The 20133-nt window shown below is 43.6% G+C and overlaps 2 protein-coding genes across 4 annotated transcripts in view; one reads left to right on the plus strand and one right to left on the minus strand.

Annotated features, from left to right (window-relative positions):
* Positions 1-3309, plus strand: part of itga11b (integrin, alpha 11b) — a 91037-nt gene extending 87728 nt beyond the window's left edge. For all 3 annotated transcript variants that reach the window (XM_021565519.2, XM_021565510.2, XM_021565528.2), the window contains 3 exons: positions 1138-1233; positions 1789-1902; positions 2348-3309. In XM_021565519.2, the coding sequence (XP_021421194.1) occupies positions 1138-1233; positions 1789-1902; positions 2348-2428 (291 nt within the window). In that variant the 3' untranslated portion in view covers positions 2429-3309. The remainder of the gene's footprint in view (positions 1-1137; positions 1234-1788; positions 1903-2347) is intronic.
* A 2710-nt stretch (positions 3310-6019) lies between these two features.
* On the minus strand, positions 6020-10192 carry fem1b (fem-1 homolog b). The gene is made up of 2 exons (XM_021565541.2): positions 9403-10192; positions 6020-9229 (listed from the first exon to the last, which is right to left on the minus strand). Exons 1-2 carry the CDS (start codon positions 9648-9650, stop codon positions 7594-7596), a joined length of 1884 nt encoding a protein of 627 aa, XP_021421216.1. The 5' UTR covers positions 9651-10192; the 3' UTR covers positions 6020-7593.
* Between the last annotated feature and the right edge of the window lie 9941 nt (positions 10193-20133).

Raw genomic sequence — 20133 nt, forward strand, 5'->3', positions numbered from 1 at the left:
AAAATATGTGGATATATATTGAAGCAATATCTCAAGACATCAGTCAGGAAGTTAAAGCTTGGTCGCACATGGGTCTTCCAAATGTACACTGACCCCAAGCATACTTCCAAAGTTATAACAAAATGGCTTAAGGACAACAACGTCAAGGTATTGGAGTGCCCATCACAAAGCCCTGACCTCAATCATATAGAGAATTTGTGGGCAGAACTGAAAAAGCATGTGCGAGCAAGGAGGCCTACAAACCTGACTCAGGTTGGTGTCAGCTCTGTCAGGAGGAATGGGCCAAAATTCACCCAATTTATTGTGGGAAGCTTGTGGAAGGCTACCTGAAACGTTTGATTGAAGTTAAACAATTTAAAGGCAATGCTACCAAATACTAAATGAGTGTATGTAAACTTCTGACCCACTGGGAATGTGATGAAAAAAAATAAAGCTGAAATAAATCATTATCTCTACTATTATTCTGACATTTCTCATTCTTAAAATGAAGTGGTGATCCTAATTGACCTAAAACAGGGAATATTTACTTGGATTAAATGTGAGAGAAAAAAAAAATATTTTAAATGTATTTGGCCAAGGTGTATGTAAACTTCCGGCTTCAAATGTGTGTAGGGGTAAGGTGACTAGGCACCAGGATGTATGATAAACAGAGTAGCAACAGTGTAAATTAAGATGTATGCGAGTGTGTGTGCTTGTGTATAGTCAGTATAAATGTGCGTGCATGTTATGTGTGTGTTGGAGTGTCAGTGTGCGTGAGTGTGTAGAGTCCTGTGAGTGTGCATAGAGACAGTACAAAAAAATATATAAATACAAGGGTCAACTCAGATAGTCCATGTAGCCATTTTGTTAGCTATTTAGCAGTCTTATGGCTTGGGGATAGAAGCTATTCAGGAGCCTTTAAGTGTCACGACTGTTGCTCCAGTACCGCTTAACATTCGGGTGTTTAGCCTTCACAACAGTGCATGTGTGTGTGGACCATTTTAAGTCCTGATCTGGTCCCGAGGCAAAAGTTTTGAATCGCCCCTTTAATGTAAAGAACATTCAATTCCTTATTGTTCTTTAATGTCACTTGTTGATGACTGAGTTATTTGTTCATTGCAATTATAGTTATTTTCTCGTTAAACTCTTCCCTGATAGGTGAAGTTTAAAACTCTGGAGTTGGTGACAGCAGCCTCCATAGAACTGAGTCTGTCCAGTCCCGTGTTCCTGCATGAGGAGAGGCCAACACGACACGTAAGACCCAGCAGCGTCCAACTCACACTTCATATGCTTCATAACACTTTGTAACACTTCATAACAGCCTGAAGGAATGGGCTGGTTTGAGTGTACTTAATGAAGTGTACATAGTCCCTCTGTTGAACGCCCACATTTGTTTGGTTTGCCAGTGCAGTGAGGCCTAAGAACTAGGAGGACCAGGAGAATGTGGTGATAGTTGCTCAGATATATGTGGTTATGGTTCCACCTTCTGGCAGAAAGTGATACTGATTACTTTGCTGTTGTAGATGCCTTTCATTTGTTTTGTTACAATTTCACTACACTTCAAACCATGGGTTCAACTTGATAACTTGAACAGGCACAGTCATTTCAGAGATTGGTGATGGAGTGTGCTGGTATGACCTATACACATTATATGTTCATGTAAATCCACATTTTAGACCACCAGTCATAGAGAATGAAAAACATTTCAGACCGTATTAAATGTATGTTTGTTGACCGTTTACTTGCCGCAAAGTCCAGCCAAACCAGATCCCCCATCCATGCCTGAGTCCAGTGTAATTTCCCCTCTAGATAATCCTGGAGATGAGAAAGGAGGAAGATTACAAAATTCCCATCTGGATTATAGTAGGGAGCACGCTGGGTGGTCTGCTGCTGCTAGCCTTGCTCATCCTGGCTCTATGGAAGGTAGGAATGAATCAATGTCGTCCTGCATAAATCTTCATTATAATAAAGCAATAAGGCACGAGGGGGTGTGGTATATGACTAATAAACCACGGCTAAAGGCTGTTCTTATGCACAACATAACACAGAGTGCCTGGATACAGCCCTTAACAGTGGTATGTATAGTGGTCATATACCACAAACCCCTGAGGTGCCTTATTGCTATTATAAACTGGTAACCAACGTAGAACAGTAAAAATATTTGTGGGGTCATACCCGTGGTATACGATCTGACATACCATGGCTTTCAGCAAATCAGCATCCAGGTGCCAAACTACCTGGTTTATAATCAATGACCTGGTGTATAGTCAAGGATAACTCAGCCTTTCTACCAGTATGTTGGTCCCTGTAGACACCTGGTGAAGGGTTTTGGTTTCACTCTTTCCCCTCTCTGTTTCTGCCTTCCCAGCTGGGCTTCTTCAACAGGCAGAAACAGAGGGAAGAAGAGGAGGAGCAAGTAGCCAACGGGAAGATGCCAGAGGAGCGGTAACCATGGCAACAGTGCAGACCCGCATCAGCCCCATCACTCAGGGACCCCCAGCACACCCCCAGACAAGACTGTGGGCGTGACCTCGGTGTCCGTATTCCCCTTGGCTGAACAGCACCCGTCTTGCACTGCCGAGCCTTCTTACTCGCTGTCTTAGAACCCGACAGAAGCTCCCGGCCCACCTGTCTCTCTCTCTTATGACTGAGGAACTTCAACAGACTGACACCATCTGGACAAGTCAGCCTTTATGACCTATCATAATCATCACCACAAAGCCAAATGACAATCTTTCACCAGACCAATGACCACAGAATATTTTTCTAAGAAAGTGTGCCTGAATATAATAGAGTGAATGGAATAAGCCCATCATTAATATACAGCACAAGGCCAAAGAAAACCAGGCAGCCTGTTCAGAACACAAGATTACCTATAATGGCTGATGATTTTTTGGGCTTTTGCTATGGCGTTTCTCAAATATGCAACAGCAACGACCTACTCATTTATTTTGGAAGAGAACATGACGCAACTGAAATATTATATTGTATTTGCAAATGCCGTATTCTATAGCTGATGCACTTTTGTCGTATAACGATAAACTTGAATTGTGTACATATCCAACTGTGCCTTCGCAACTGAATTAAGTTGTCGATGACTGTTAAAGTGGCATTACTATACAACTACATAATATTAACTTAAGGCTATTGTGCAACAACGTTGTCAGATGTATGTACACCAATACGAGGCTGCTTTGCACCGTGGCGTACAACCTGTGGATTTATATATATGAACACAGATGACCTGGGGTCCTAGAAAGGATCTCAAGGAAGATGCAATGATGGCCATGTAGAAATCATTAAAGCATGCCAAGTGGTTTATAAAGAGTTCATGAGTTTTCTATGTGTAATTAAATCTGTATACTGTAACCACGGAGTGAATTGGTCAGCTTCCACATGCAATGAAACATGTGTGGTATATCAGTGGAATCATCTGTTTTAGAGAAGATTTAAGCCCAGAGTTGTTCTGACTCAATCCAGAGGCCATCTGGTATGCAGGTCATTGCATGTGACATCAGACAAATTTTTGGCACTATCCACTTGGATTTCTGACAAAATTGCCACGTAAAATTTTCGGAGACTGGAGAGGACCAATGTCAATACATTTGGTTGTGTACTCACTTATAAGCAGTTTTGGTGTCCTATTGAAAGGGAGATACTTACTACACCTTTGATAATTATACCTGAAAAAATATTAATTGCACACAGGTAGAAAAAGAAAGTATAAGAAATATTCATATCAAGGCAAAAACGTATCACTTTACACATGGAGTGATATAGAAATCGTTCCAGTCCCACAACTTCTGACAGAAATAGTTTCACTTCGACTTTTGATAGCTGTCTTTGATTAAATACATTAAATAAATTGCATTAGCTTGAAAGGGGAATGACAAAACCAATGAGCTAACGGGAAACACTGAGCTTTAATATGACACCAACTTTGTACATATGCAATATCTTTCATGTCTTCAACACATTAGTCTTTCCAAAAAACATGTAAACTGCTGAAGAAAAAAAAAAACTGGGTTAAACTGTCTTTGGGTTCATTTGCAACCATTACCCCAAATACAAAATATTAAAATAGAAATACCTGATATACAGTACCAGTCAAAAGTTTGGACAGACCCCTACTCATTCATTGGTTTTCTTTATTTGTACTATTTTCTACATTGTAGAATAATAGTGAAGACAACAAAACTATGAAATAACACATTGAATCATGTAGTAAAGTGCTATACAAATCAAAATATATTTTATAAAGTAGCCACCCTTTGCCTTAACAGCTTTTCACACATTCTCTCAACCAGCTTCATGAGGTAGACACCTGGAATGCATTTCAATTAACAGGTGTGCCTTGTTCAAAGTGAATTTATTTCCTTCTGAATGCATTTGAGCCAATTAGTCGTGTTGTTACAAGGTGGTGTGTGTGTGTGTGTGTGTGTGGGGGGGGGGGTATACAGAAGATAGCCCTATTTGGTAAAAGACCAAGTCCATATTATGGCAAGAACAGCTCAAGTATGCAGATAAAAGACAGTCCATCACCACTTCAAGACATGAAGGTCAGTCAATCTGGAAAATTTCAAGAACTTTGAAAGTTTCAAGTGTAGTCGCAAAAACCATCAAGCGCTATGATGAAACTGGCTCTCATGAGGACCGCCACAGGAAAGGAAGACCCAGAGTTACCTCTGCTGCAGAGGATAAGTTCATTAGTTACCCTTCTCAGAAATAGTTCAAGTAACAGACACATCAACATCAACTGTTCAGAGGAGACTGCGTGAATCAGGCCTTCATGGTAGAATTACTGCAAAGAAACCACTAATAAAGGACACCAATAAGAAGAGACTTGCTTGGGCCAAGAACCATGAGCAATGGACATTAGACCAGTAGAAATCTGTCCTTTGGTCTGACGAGTCCAATGTTGAGATTTTTGGTTCCAACCTCCGTGTCTTTGTGAGATGCAGAGTAGGCGAACAGATGATCTCTGCATGTGTGGTTCCCACCGTGAAGCATGGAGGAGGTGGTGGTGATAGTTTGGGGGTGCTTTGCTGGTGACATTGTCAGTGATTAATTTAGAATTCAAGGCACACTTAACCAGCATGGCTACCATAGCATTCTGCAGCGATACACTATCCCATCTGATTTGAGCTTAGTGGAACTATCAGTTGTTTTTTTGCAGGACAATGACCCAACACACCTCCAGGCTGTGTAAGGGCTATTTGACCAAGGAGAGTGAAAGAGCGCTGCATCAGATAACCTGGCCTCCACAATCACCCGGCCTCAACCCAACTGAGATGGTTTGGGATGAGTTGGACCGCAGAGTGAAGTAAAAGCAGCCAAGTGCTCAGCATATGTGGGAACTCCTTCAAGACTGTTGGAAAAGCATTCTCAGTGAAGCTGGTTGAGAGAATGCCAAGAGTGTGCAAAGCTGTCATCAAGTCAAAGGGTGGATACTTTGAAAAATCTCAAATATGAAATATATTTTGATTTGTTTAGGGCTCCAGAGTGGCGCAGCAGTACATCTCAGTGTGAGAGGCGTCACCACAGACCCGGGTTCAATTCCAGGCTGTATCACAACAGGCCGTGATTGGGAGTCCCATAGGGCGGCACACAATTGGCCCAGTGTCGTCCAGGTTAGGGTTTGCCCGTCATTGTAAATAAGAATTTGTTCTTAACTGACTTGCCTAGTTAAAGGTTAAATAAAATAACAATACTTTTTTTTGGTTACTACACGATTCCATGTGTTATTTCATAGTTTGTGTTTTCACTATTATTCTACAATGTAGAAAAATGTAAAAAAATAAAGAAAAACCCTTGAATGAGTAGGTGTGTCCAAACTTTTGACTGGTAATGTACATACATTCTCCACTCCAGATTTTGTTTTAAACAGTGTCATGCAGTAAAAGCCAAATCAGATCAAATCAATAGCGAGAGCATTTAAAAAGTCTTAACACGCACGCCCTTTTAAAGTAGAAAGCACACTTAACGGCACGCTACGGTCACAGTATCACTTCGATGAAAATCAAAGAAAAATAGGCAGAAATCACCTTTCATTCTCAGCTTTAATCTCTGACCATCTGATTGGGAAACAGAACAGGGACGGACAGTACAAATCGTTGGCTATCATGGACAAACGACATGTTACAAGCATGAGGGAAAAGATTATAGGCCTACATTCAACCCCGCCAGGAACATTCCACAGTCCTTCCCTCGATCTCAGCATGCGCACCCACACACAAATCCAAGAGACGTAGAATGGAAGACATGCTCAAACATCAATACCAGCAGCATCCATTTAAAGGCCCGTATGTGGTCATACTCAGCCAAAGCCATGGAGTCTCCACAGACAGCCGCCAAGCTCGTTCCCTCACACTGTAGTAAAGCTCATCAGGATGGCCAACAACCCACATGCGTTGGTGACTTGGTTAAAAGGGGACATCTACGCCTAATTACTCCGATAGAGAAAATCTAAATAGAATCACAGGCACATCTTTACCAGTCAGTGTTTGTGTAAAAGAAAGCTCCTTTTACATCTACTTCCACAGATGTTTTTTCCATAAAAATATATCTTCAAACATACCCTCTTAAATAAAACTTCTTTTGATTTTTAGTTTTTTTTAAATATCAGTTATGAAAGAAAAATAAAATACTCCTATTATAAGTATAAAGTGCTGTCCAGCAGTTCTCTCTCTCTCTCTGTACTGTGTGGGTTGGCTCGCTGTTCTTCTAGAGAAATCTGAAACGATCTGTTATTATAATGCAATACTCAATCACCAGTCATGAGTTTGGAACCAAACATAGGCAGACAATCCAACTAGAAATGAGAATCACAAGGCAAACCACTGTCTAAAATGTAGACATCAGTGGAACCGTGAAAACTTTAAAGAGCAATGGGTGACTGAAATAAAAGAAAGTCCCACAAGATCTCTGCGTCACTGTCTAACACACAAGTTTGACTGGCTGCTTGGCAAAGCCGTGCATTTCTTGCTTATTCTCTATCGCCAAGACTAACTACTACCGTCTCACCTCCCAGCCTTTTTCTGACTGACACGCATTCGCTCCCTCAAACACACACCAAAAAAACACTGACCCCAATAATCATTGCAACATGGCACACAGCATCCCTGCAACAGGCAAACATGATAAGGCAAAAAGAATCAAGAGTGTAATGTTACTTTTCATGGTTGCGAACCCAGCTGGATGTCTGGGACAATTGGATCCATGCAGTACAAGCTGTCAAATGGTCCTGCTGTTGTCACCATTGTGTGGATGCTTGGCTGTGCCAAGTATTCTCTTTGGAACACTCTGGGAAAGTGAAAGCACAAAGCAGGCTGTCAATTTCCTCATTCTGCTGGTGACACCCAGTAGTCAGAATGACAACCACAGACAGTAACACACTTCAGTAAGAGATCTGGAGAACGAGAACATGGGCGCTCCTGCTGGTACTCGCAATTCATACTTATAATAGAAAAAAAGGGAACCATTGTTAAAAACCACAATGTGTCAAACTGTTCATAATCATCCCCAGCCAGCACTGTTCTGATTTGTTAGAAAATTATAAAACAAAAAAAGAACAAGAGATTCTAATTGTTTAAAAGGTCTCCATGGCCAGGTGGATCAGTGGAACTCCACAAACTCCTCCAGAGTCTTAGGGATCTGGTTGCGGTATGTGATTTGGTGCTGGCGAACGGCCCGCGACGCCAGGCACTTGAGGCTCATCTTCATCTGGGTCTTGAGCAGGATCTCCGACACTCCCGTGGTGCTCTTGTCCAGTGGCGTCTTCTTTTGCTTGTTGGTCATGTCAGTGTGGGCGCCCGCTTCCACCAGGCTGATGATGATGGCGTGCAGCGTCAGGAAGTCGCTGATGGGCCGGTTGTACTGCACAATGATGTGCAGCGGACTGTTGCCCTCGTGGTCCACCGCGTTCACCTGCGCGCCGCAGTCCAGCAGCAGCTTGGTTACCTGCGCGTTGGGAAAGGTGCACACATCGTTGGTGTGGAAGTCGTCCACTGGAGTGCTGGAGCTGATGGCCAGGTGCAAGAGGGACGAGCCCTCCCGCGAGCGCGGGTCCAGCTGGATCAGGTTGTAGATCTGCTTGTTGATGCGGGCGCGCTCCTCCTCACCACACACTGTCTTGGTGCTGATGCACACCAGGTAAAGAAAGGTGAACACGTTGGACTCGTAGTTGTCCATGGCCGTGTGAAGCTCGGCCTCAGGCGCTGCTTCCACCCTGGCCATGCTCCTCTGGATCTCCAGCACGCTGCAGTGCAGCACCTGCTTCACTGGCTCCGCCCCCACCGGCTCCTTCAGGTGCACCATCTGCGAAAAGACCTGGGCGAAGCGCAGCAGGTCCTTGTGAGTGTTGCGGTTGCCCTTCTGGCGCAGGAGCAGCGCGTGCAGCCACAGCTTGATGCACTGGTCGAACTCCATGTTGTCGGCATACACGGCACCCCGGTAGATGATAGGGTGTGACACGTCGATGTTGTCCGAGCCCAGGATGCGCTCGCGCACCATCAGACCCTCCATGTGCAGCGCATTGCGGTCCGCCCGGATGGCCTCCAGCTCCTGCGGGGTGCGGCACTCGCCCCTACCGCCGTAGGCCTCGATGGGTGGCAGCAGCTCCTTGGCGATGAGCGCGCCGAGATCGCGGTGGCGCTCCAGCATGGCCAGGTAGAGGTAGTGGTAGGTCTTGAGGATGTCATAGTTCTCCCGGTCGTTGGCGAACGAGGCACCCAGGAGCTCCAGAGCCTCGATGCGGCTGTGTGGGTCACACTCGGCGTGCAACAGCAGCAACTCCACCACGTCCGCCTTGCAGCTCTCCGCCGCCACTTTGAGCGGTGTCATGCCATGGCCGTTCACCACCATGGCTGCCTGGCAGCGCACCAGCTCCTTCACGATGTCCAGGTGGCCTGCCTCAGCAGCAAAGTGCAGGGCTGTGGCCCCGCAGTGGGCCTTGGCATTGGGGTCAGCGCCATGCTCCAGCAGAAAGCCCACCACGTCCGTGTGGCCCTTGTAGGCGGCGATCATCAGGCAGGTGTTATCATACTTGTTGGCGATGCCGATGTTGGCCTGGTGTTCCACCAGGTATTTCACAATGTCCAGGCGCCCGTCAAAGCAGGCCGCTCTCAGGGGGGTGGAGTTGGTGACAGTGGTGTGGTTGACATTCGCCTGGTGGCACACCAACTGGCGGACCACCTCAAAGTGTCCTGCGCCAGCCGAACACCACAAGGCGGTGGCCCCATCAATGACATACCTGAAGGAGGGAGAACAGATGGGTCAAATGAATTACCCAGCAAATAATTCCAGCAAATAATGCATTTGACATAAAAGACCATTACGGTGCTTAATTTTCCCACCATTGCCAGCAGAAATAAAGTGCAATCACACACAATTGACTGACCAATGATTCAATTAATGAATACTAACCCGTCAAATCTGACTGTGCCAGTCTGTTCAGTATCCACCTTGTAGTGATCCAGCAGCAGCCTCACAACTTTGTCGTGTCCGTTTCGAGATGCAATGATGAGAGGAGTTGACCGTTGGCCAGCGAGGTGGGTCACGTAACTGAGTAAATATCGTGTCTCAGCCTCGGAGTGGTTGAGCAGCAGGGCGGCCAACGTCAGGACTCGGCCCTCAGCAGCCGCTTTGTATACGTACCCGGCAAGCGAGTCCATCCAAGCCCAGCACGTCGCCGGCACCTTCGCCTTCTTCGCAAGTGTCGCCCACTAGATGTACTACTCCAACGCAGCCCGCCTCCCATTAAAATACCGAAACAAGGTTATTCAGTGCTCACATGAAAAACTCAATTGAGCTTGGTTGATACAGTAATTCGTTTGACTGAAACCCATTATTTCAAAGCACAAAACAAGCTGCATCCAAACTAATTCGTATTGTTTGTTTGGGCTAACTTCTGGATTCGATTATCAACTTTGTTGTCCCCAATTTCGGTGGCACCGAGCTAGCTAGCTAATGCATCATCTGAAGATAGCTAGCTAGCAAGCTCACATTCAAAACCGTGCAAGTATCAGAACTTCGTGCTGTTAAATCTCGCTTCTCTTGAATTACAGTACTCCCCTTTAAACACGTTAAAGCAGGCAAGGTCAAAGAAGAATGCATTCGGCTATATTAGCCAACAAATGTAAATGTTTTGAGAACAGAGCAAGGCTATCAACGTCTCGTCAGCAACACTAAAAAAAAGGTACTTCCGGGTCACGGAATTTCGGAAATCTTCTAAATAAAAGTCCCCACGAAATAACCAGTATTTATTCATGATGAATGACAAATAATTGTCTAAACATTAACAGTGATTCATATTTGTTCATATTTAAGTGACATTTGTATTTTATTCGTTTTTTAAAACATGTTACAATGTCAAATACATTCCTAATGCAAATCACACAATATATTGGCTTATAAGGACAAGTATAGTTTAAGGGCGATGCAAAGGTGGGGTGGGGAGAACTCAGTAGGGTCTGTAGAATATATAGCCTATATGGTGTCATTTAATGGGGCTCTGAATAATATGGAGTGTTGCTGGCCTTTTACTGTGGCAAAACCGCTTAAAATGGGGTGCCTGGGGCCTCATTTATAACCGTTGGGTAAATGTAACACTAAATAGATGTGTACACGATTTCTGAAAAGACTGCGCACCCACCAAAATGTTGAGATTTATAAACTTGGCACATGGCATACGCATGTTTCCCCTTATGAATGATAAATCAGATCTTCCGTAAAACTATGTGTGTGTGTTCAAACATTATATAACTCCACCTAAAAAACGCCAATCATTCACCTTTTATGGTGACTATAACGCCCTTATTTGCTGTACACTTTGGAAGTACTGGAATTAGGCAAGACAGCATCTAAAGGAAATAACAATGCATTGTGAACTTGATCAAATGTCTTTGGAGGTGTTCTCAGAATGTTTTCTTTTGCAGTGACATTTGCTTTATCTGTCCATTTCTGAAATAGAACAACAATTGCTAATTGTTGTGGATATTTTGAATGCAATAGTCTCGCATTCACTTTTCCCCAAACCTAAATATGCTGAAATCTGAAACATTGTCTACTAATAAAAAGAAGAAAACTACAAGTAGGCCAACTTAGAGTGGTAGCCTACACAATTCAATAGGCGCAACAGTCTGTTCACCTGTTAAATTATGTATGTTAGAAAACCGTGCTTCCTGTCAGATACATAGAGCAAGAACTTTAAATTATAATAATCTATTTTAGGCCCAATTAAATGAGAGATGCACATGGGAATTTGTTTTGTATGGCTACTTCAGGAATAGGAACTAAACTGTCTCAACATGGCTAGAAAAGGTGAAGAATTTATTCTGTTTATCACGATTCAGGATAAGACCCAGATGCAGACAGTTCGAATAACAGATGTTTATTATAAAACAGGGGACAGGCAAACGACAGGTCAAGGGCAGGCATAGGCCGGTAGTCCAGGGCAGAGTCCGTAAGGTACCGAGTGGCAGGCAGGCTAAGGGGAGGCAGAGGTCAGTAATCCAGGGCAGTGGCAAAATGTACAAAAAAGTAGGCAGGCTCATGGTCAGGGCAGGCAGAATGATCAAAACAGGCATAACTAGAAAACAGGGGCTCAAGAAAACAGGAGTACAAAAACATGCTAGTAGACTTGACGAGACAAGACAAATTAGCAAAAGACAAACAGAGAACACAGGTATAAATGCACAGGGGATAATGGGCTACCGAGTGGTGCAGCAGTCTAAGGCACTGCATCTCAGTGCAAGATGTGTCAGTATAGTACCTAGTTTGAATCCAGGCTGTGTCACATCAGGTTGTGATTGGGAGTTCCATAATGCGGCGCACAATTGGCCCAACGTTGTCTGGGTTTGGCCGGAGTAGGCCATCACTGTAAATAAGAATTTGTTCTTAACTGACTTGCCTAGTTAAATAAACATTAAATAAAATTTAAATGGGGAAGATGGGCGACATCTGGAGGGGGCTGAAGACAAGCTCAAAGAAAGGGAAAACAGAACATGGTGTGATGCAGTAATGGTTGTGATATATGTATTATGTTTAGAAATTAAATATTGTCTTCCCGAGAAATTGGACATTACAGTATTCGGTGTAGCCTACAAACGTCAATGGAAAAGGTGAACTGTCTGTTCTACCGTTAATCTGCGCTTTGGATCGGATTGAATAGAACAAAATACTTCTCATTAAATGAGAGATGGGAGAAATGGTACCCTATACACACTTGTTGTAGGCCTATAGGCTATTCCGCAACACGAGTAGCCTATGAAACCATCACAGTCTGAAAAGATTAGGAATGTTTTATTTTAGAATGCAAAGATAAGAAGAAAAAAACTGTCAGTCATCACTAATGGAAAATGTTTGCATATTGTTGTTATTTAGTTAGGCTACATGTTTTCTTTGCTATGAATAATCGTGATATACTGTATATTCACCATTTGCACAAGGCTACTACTTTTGCATTCTTGCAATGCAATACTTCAACAACTAGAAACTGTGCATATGCATTGTCTAAAGTTTGCAGGAGGATAAGCACATTCTCATTTGTAAATGGCAACTTGTGTACGTATGTTTTGGGGCATATTTTGTGCATATGCAACATTTATAAATGAGTTCCCTGGACATTATATTGTACAATTAGAGCACTGTACAGGAAAAACAATTATTTGTGCCGATGTGGGGTAGGGAGTACTCAGTAGGATCTGGGTCATGGAATTAAAAAATAAATAAAAATAAAAGTCCCCCACATTATTAGAATATAAATAAATAAGTGTCTATAACCTGTATTTATTGTTAATATGAAAATGTATTGTCCAAACACTAATAATGATACAACAATTCATATGTTTTCAAATTTAGGGGAGGCAGGTAGCCTAGTGGTTAGAGCGTTGGACCAGTAACCGCAAGGTTGCTGGATCAAATCCCCGAGCTGACAAGATAAAAATGTGTTGTTCTGCCTCAGAACAAGACAGTCAACCCAATGTTACTAGGCTGTCATTGTAAATAATAATTTCTTCTAAACTGTCTTGCCTATTTAAATAAAGGAAAAATATTTAATCGACATAATGATCACAGTGTTCGACATAACAGAATGTTATAGCACGGTATAATGTTACTGTAAGACAAAAACACCAACAGATTTTTCTCTCATGTGGCCAAAATTCAACAGCGCACATCACCAGGTAAAATACACAGAGGCTATGCTATAGTTTAACACAATCTTCTCAAAAAAAGAGTTCACTGTACATCATTCAAAACAACGCTGTAGGCTACTTCGAAGCAACACTGTATAACTCAAGAAGGTCAACAGCTTCTATACCCAGAAAGCCATAAACCCCACCAATTTCTAAAAGATAACTTCTTCAAATTTGATTTAAAACCTAATCCTAACCGTTTTACTAACCTTAAACACACTGCTAACCTTATTCCTGCTCTACAATTAAATTGTGTAGCCAATCTTGACTTTGTGACTGTGAAATCTGACTTTGTGACTGTGGAATCTGACTTTGTGACTGTGGAATTTGACTTTGTGACTGTGGAATCTGATTTAGTGGATATAGACGCTAGCGGAAAAAACCCTTCTAACTGATTGAGACCAAATGGTTGACATGCAGATGTTGCACGGACTTTTCACTGGTAAAACATCAAGAATTATTATTCACGATTGAATGCGGTAGTTTTTTTGTCTTACAGTAACGTTATACAATGCTATCATATTCGGTACTGTTATGTAGAATACTATCATTATGTGATCTTGCAGACATTGATTCAGCTTTCATCTAACTTTAATAAACGAGCACAATTTGCCCGAGTAGCCTGTTTCTACGCATAGTAGAGAATATACACGTGCTGAACGTATTCACATGCGCAGGTGATATTTAGTACATAAAACTGAAGATCCCGGAAAAGTCAGATCCGCAGTGACAGACATTATTTTCTTAATGTTTTTTGTGTATTTAAAATAAAATACCTGTCGCATTACAAATGTAGTGATAACTGCATTTGGAACTTCACGCACTTTAAAACTTTTGGATGACTTATTAAATAATTGTATCGTAAGAGTGGGTATGCTTGTGCATTAATAAGCACACCAAAGCACGCCAAATACAGCATTAACGATAAGTAATCAAATTAAGATGGCACTTCTAAAAGCCTATTTCACACCATAGCCTGCTGAATTTGATAAATAACTGTTTAAAATTAATTAATTAATTATGGATCCCAATTATCTGCTGCCAAGGAAGCAGCTACTCTTCATCGGGTCCAGCAAAATTAAGGCAGTTATACTATTTAAAAAACATTACAACACATTCACAACACATTTCACAACACATTCACAACAGATTTCACAACACACCACGTGTGTGCCCTCAGACCCCTACTCCACTACCACATATCTACAACACAAAATCCATGTGTACGTGTGTATAGTGTGTATGTTATCATGTGTGTATGCATGTGTCTGTGCCTGTGTTTGTGTTGCTTCACAGTTTCCGCTGTACCATAAGGTTTATTTATATCTGTTTTTTAAATATAATTTTACTGCTTGCATGAGTTACTTGATGTGGAATAGAGTTCCATGTAGTCATGGCTCTATGTAGTACTGTGTGCCTCCAATGTGTTCCTCCACTAATCTCCCCAAGATGGCATAGCAGTTCAGACGTATTTTTGTCCTCGTCCTGTCGTGTCCCGTATATATATATATATTTACAACTTTTTTTTCACATACATTTTTAATTTTCCAAAAACTCATCTTCAGAACACTCTCCTGCAATCCGCTTCACCAATTTATATTTATATAAAAAAGTATTATTTACCTCAGATCTGTGATCCTCCGAGAGGCTAGCCAGAAATTAGCCAGAAGCTAGCCGTGAGCTAGCCAGAAGCTGGTCCAGAAGCTACTCTGAAGCTGGTTCAGGGGCTAGTTCAGAAGCTAGTTAGCTTATTTACTGGCTAATCGTTGGTACTCAGCTGACCACGGTTTGTGGTCATCGGCTGTCCTTTGGCTTGAGAATCTATCGCCAGTTTTGTACGGCGCGGTGCAGCGCGGGTCGGAGCGGAACATATCGGACCAATTTTTCTCTCCATGTCCCTGGATTTCGGCCGCTGGCTCTGGACGTCCATGCCTGGATCTCGCAGCTAGCTAGCTGCTATCCGTGTGACTATCGGCTTTCGTCGATTCCGGAGCTAACATCAATTGTTCCGGAGCTAGCCAGCTGAAGAGTTCCATCAATCACTCCTGGGCTGCAGTCACCTATCCGGACCCGTTTTGCTGCCTACGCGGAGCCCCACCGGGCCTTCACGGCTGGACTGCCGACGTTGTCTACCCGAGGGAATTGTCCGGCTGACTCCTCCGGCGCAACGTTGCCTGGGCGCCCATCTGCGGCCTGCTAGCCGTTGGCTATCTTATCGGCTGCTATCTGAATAGACAATCGGACAATTTGTATTTTATTTTTATTTCTTTATTTATTTTTCTTCTTGGGCCTCTATAACTATATCTATTGTTTTTATTTTTGTTGTTGTTGTGTGATTTGGATTAATCCCCTCTACCACACGGAAACCCACTAATCTACTGACGGAACGCAAGAGTTGGCTAATAACAGACCTCCATCCTATGCTAGCTTGCTCCTATGCTAGCTTGCTACCGATTTAGCTGTCTAAATCGCCGTGACCCCCAACCAACCTCTCCACTCACTGGACCCTTTTGATCACTCGACTGAGCATGCCTCTCCTTAATGTCAATATGCCTTGTCCATTGCTGTTCTGGTTAGTGTTTATTGGCTTATTTCACTGTAGAGCCTCTAGTCCTGCTCATTATACCTTATCCAACCTATTAGTTCCACCACCCACACATGCAATGACATCTCCTGGTTTCAATGATGTTTCTAGAGACAATATCTCTCTCTTCATCACTCAATACCTAGGTTTACCTCCACTGTATTCACATCCTACCTTACCTTTGTCTGTACATTATACCTTGATGCTATTTTATCGACCCCAGAAACCTCTTTTTATTCTCTGTTCCAGACGTTCTAAACGACCAATTCTTATTGCTCTTAGCCGCACCCTTATTCTACTCCTACTCTGTTCATCTGGCGATGTAGAGGTGAATCCAGGCCCTGCAGTGCCTAGCTCCACTCCTATTCCCCAGGCGCTCTCTTTTGACGACTTCTGTAACCGTAATTCATGCATGTTAACATCAGAAGCCTCCTCCCTAAGTTTGTTCTATTCACTGCTTTAGCACACTCTGCCAACCCGGATGTTCTAGCTGTGTCTGAATCCTGGCTTAGGAAGACCACCAAAAATTCAGACATTTTAATTCCAAACTACAACATTTTCAGACAAGATAAAACTGCCAAAGGGGGCGGTGTTGCAATCTACTGCAAAGATAGCCTGCAGAGTTCTGTCCTACTATCCAGGTCTGTACCCAAACAATTTGAACTTCTACTTTTAAAAATCCACCTCTCTAAAAACAAGTCTCTCACCGTTGCCGCCTGCTATAGACCACCCTCTGCCCCCAGCTGTGCTCTGGACACCATATGTGAACTGATTGCCCCCCATCTTTCTTCAGAGCTTGTGCTGCTAGGCGACCTAAACTGGAACATGCTTAACACCCCAGGCATCCTACAATCTAAACTTGATGCCCTCAACCTCACACAAATTATCAATGAACCTACCAGGTACCTCCCCAAAGCCTTAAACACGGGCACCCTCATAGATATCATCCTAACCAACTTGCCCTCTAAATACACCTCTGCTGTTTTCAACCAAGATCTCAGCGATCACTGCCTCATTGCCTGCATCCGTAATGGGTCAGCGGTCAAATGACCTCCACTCATCACTGTAAAACGCTCCCTGAAACACTTCAGCGAGCAGGCCTTTCTAATCGACCTGGCCGGGGTATCCTGGAAGGATATTGATCTCATCCCGTCAGTAGAGGATGCCTGGATATTTTTAAAAAATTCCTTCCTAACCATCTTAAATAAACATGCCCCATTCAAGAAATTTAGAACCAGGAACAGATATAGTCCTTGGTTCTCCCAGACCTGACTGCCCTTAACCAACACAAAAACATCCTATGGCGTTCTGCATTAGCATCGAACAGCCCCTGTGATATGCAGCTGTTCAGGGAAGCTAGAAACCATTATACACAGGCAGTTAGAAAAGCCAAGGCTAACTTTTTCAAGCAGAAATTTGCTTCCTGCAACACTAACTCAAAAAAGTTCTGGGACACTGTAAAGTCCATGGAGAATAAGAACACCTCCTCCCAGCTGCCCACTGCACTGAAGATAGGAAACACTGTCACCACTGATAAATCCACCATAATTGAGAATTTCAATAAGCATTTTTCTACGGCTGGCCATGCTTTCCACCTGGCTACTCCTACCCCGGTCAACAGCACTGCACCCCCCACAACAACTCGTCCAAGCCTCCCCCATTTCTCCTTCTCCCAAATCTGCTCAGCTGATGTTCTGAATGAGCTGCAAAATCTGGACCCCTACAAATCAGCCGGGCTAGACAATCTGGACCCTTTCTTTCTAAAATTATCTGCCAAAATTGTTGCCACCCCTATTACTAGCCTGTTCAACCTCTCTTTCGTGTCGTCTGAGATTCCCAAAGATTGGAAAGCAGCTGCGGTCATCCCCCTCTTCAAAGGGGGTGACACTCTTGACCCAAACTGCTACAGACCTATATCTATCCTACCATGCCTTTCTAAGGTCTTCGAAAGCCAAGTCAACAAACAGATTACCGACCATTTCGAATCTCACCATACCTTCTCTGCTATGCAATCTGGTTTCAGAGCTGGTCATGGGTGCACCTCAGCCACGCTCAAGGTCCTAAATGCAATCTTAACCGCCATCGATAAGAAACATTACTGTGCAGCCGTATTCATTGATCTGGCCAAGGCTTTCGACTCTGTCAATCACCACATCCTCATCGGCAGACTCGACAGCCTTGGTTTCTCCAATGATTGCCTCACCTGGTTCACCAACTACTTCTCTGATAGAGTTCAGTGTGTCAAATCGGAGGGTCTGCTGTCCGGACCTCTGGCAGTCTCTATGGGGGTGCCACAGGGTTCAATTCTTGGACCGACTCTCTTCTCTGTATACATCAATGAGGTCGCTCTTGCTGCTGGTGAGTCTCTGATCCACCTCTACGCAGACGACACCATTCTGTATACTTCTGGCCCTTCTTTGGACACTGTGTTAACAACCCTCCAGGCAAGCTTCAATGCCATACAACTCTCCTTCCGTGGCCTCCAATTGCTCTTAAATACAAGTAAAACTAAATGCATGCTCTTCAACCGATCGCTACCTGTACCTACCCGCCTGTCCAACATTACTACTCTGGGCGGCTCTGACTTAGAATACATGGACAACTACAAATACTTAGATGTCTGGTTAGACTGTAAACTCTCCTTCCAGACCCATATCAAACATCTCCAATCCAAAGTTAAATCTAGAATTGGCTTCCTATTTCGCAACAAAGCATCCTTCACTCATGCTGCCAAACATACCCTTGTAAAACTGACCATCCTACCAATCCTCGACTTTGGCGATGCCATTTACAAAATAGCCTCCAATACCCTACTCAACAAATTGGATGCAGTCTATCACAGTGCAATCCGTTTTGTCACCAAAGCCCCATATACTACCCACCATTGCGACCTGTACGCTCTCGTTGGCTGGCCCTCGCTTCATACTCGTCGCCAAACCCACTGGCTCTATGTCATCTACAAGACCCTGCTAGGTAAAGTCCCCCCTTATCTCAGCTCGCTGGTCAGCATTGCATCTCCCACCTGCAGCACACGCTCCAGCAGGTATATCTCTCTAGTCACCCCAAAAACCAATTCTTTCTTTGGCCGCCTCTCCTTCCAGTTCTCTGCTGCCAATGACTGGAACGAACTACAAAAATCTCTGAAACTGGAAACACTTATCTCCCTCACTAGCTTTAAGCACCAACTGTCAGAGCAGCTCACAGATTACTGCACCTGTACATAGTCCACCTATAATTTAGCCCAAACAACTACCTCTTTCCCTACTGTATTTAATTAATTAATTTATTTTGCTCCTTTGCACCCCATTATTTTTATTTCTACTTTGCACATTCTCCCATTGCAAATCTACCATTCCAGTGTTTTACTTGCTATATTGTATTTACTTTGCCACCATGGCCTTTTTGCCTTTACCTCCCTTATCTCACCTCATTTGCTCACATCGTATATAGACTTGTTTATACTGTATTATTGACTGTATGTTTGTTTTACTCCATGTGTAACTCTGTGTCGTTGTATGTGTCGAACTGCTTTGCTTTATCTTGGCCAGGTCGCAATTGTAAATTAGAACTTGTTCTCAACTTGCCTACCTGGTTAAATAAAGGTGAAATATATATATATTTTTTTAAATAGTCTGTTCTGGACTTGGGACTTGAAGCGACCTCTGGTGGCATTTCTTATGGGGTATGCATGGGTGTCAGAGCTGTGTGCCAGTAGTTCAAACAGACACCTCGGTGCATTCAACATGTCACCTCTTACAAATACAAGTAGTGATGAAGTCAATCTCTCCTCCACTTTGAGCCAGGAGAGATTGACATAATCATTTTTATATCTCTGTGTACATCCAAAGTGTTACATCTGCACCTGCCACGCCCTCTACTGCTCATTCTGTCTCCCTAACCTGTCGCCCCTCCCCCAGTGCTCTCTTCCTGTGTGATTGTGTGGGTCGAGACAGGTGTGCTGGAGGTAGAGCAGATCCCCACCAGTTGCAACCTGTTCCATAATCAAGACCTCTACAAATACTCAGCCCTGCCACTTCCACTCTGCCAGATCGTAACCTCTGCTCAGTCAGTCTGCGGTTTTAGACGTTTGTTCCTGCATAGATACTGTTTTCGTGTTGTGCCTGTTTTCCCTTGCCTGACGCTGTATTCTTCTCTGCTACAGTTCCGGTCCCGTCTGGTTGACGATGTCAACCTCGGAGCTTGCAAAGCCTTTTTGGTACAATGTTCACTAGTATACGAGCAACAGCCCTTCGCTTACGCTAGCGAGCCTGCCAAGATTTCCTTCCTGATCGGCAGCCTCTGTGGAGCAGCGCTTTCCTGGGCCACGCGGTGTGGGAGAGACAGTCCCCCATCTGCTCCTCCTACTTCAGCTTCACA

The sequence above is a fragment of the Oncorhynchus mykiss genome, chromosome 2 (genome assembly GCF_013265735.2).
Source record: "Oncorhynchus mykiss isolate Arlee chromosome 2, USDA_OmykA_1.1, whole genome shotgun sequence".
NCBI lineage: Eukaryota > Metazoa > Chordata > Actinopteri > Salmoniformes > Salmonidae > Oncorhynchus > Oncorhynchus mykiss.

Excerpts from the sequence above, each read along its gene's own strand:
- fem1b (XM_021565541.2), bottom strand. The coding sequence starts at position 9,650 with ATGGACTCGCTTGCCGGGTACGTATACAAAGCGGCTGCTGAGGGCCGA. Across the intron at positions 9,230-9,402 it reads GGCACAGTCAGATTTGACGG|GTATGTCATTGATGGGGCCA; the intron begins GTTAGTATTCAT and ends TCCCTCCTTCAG.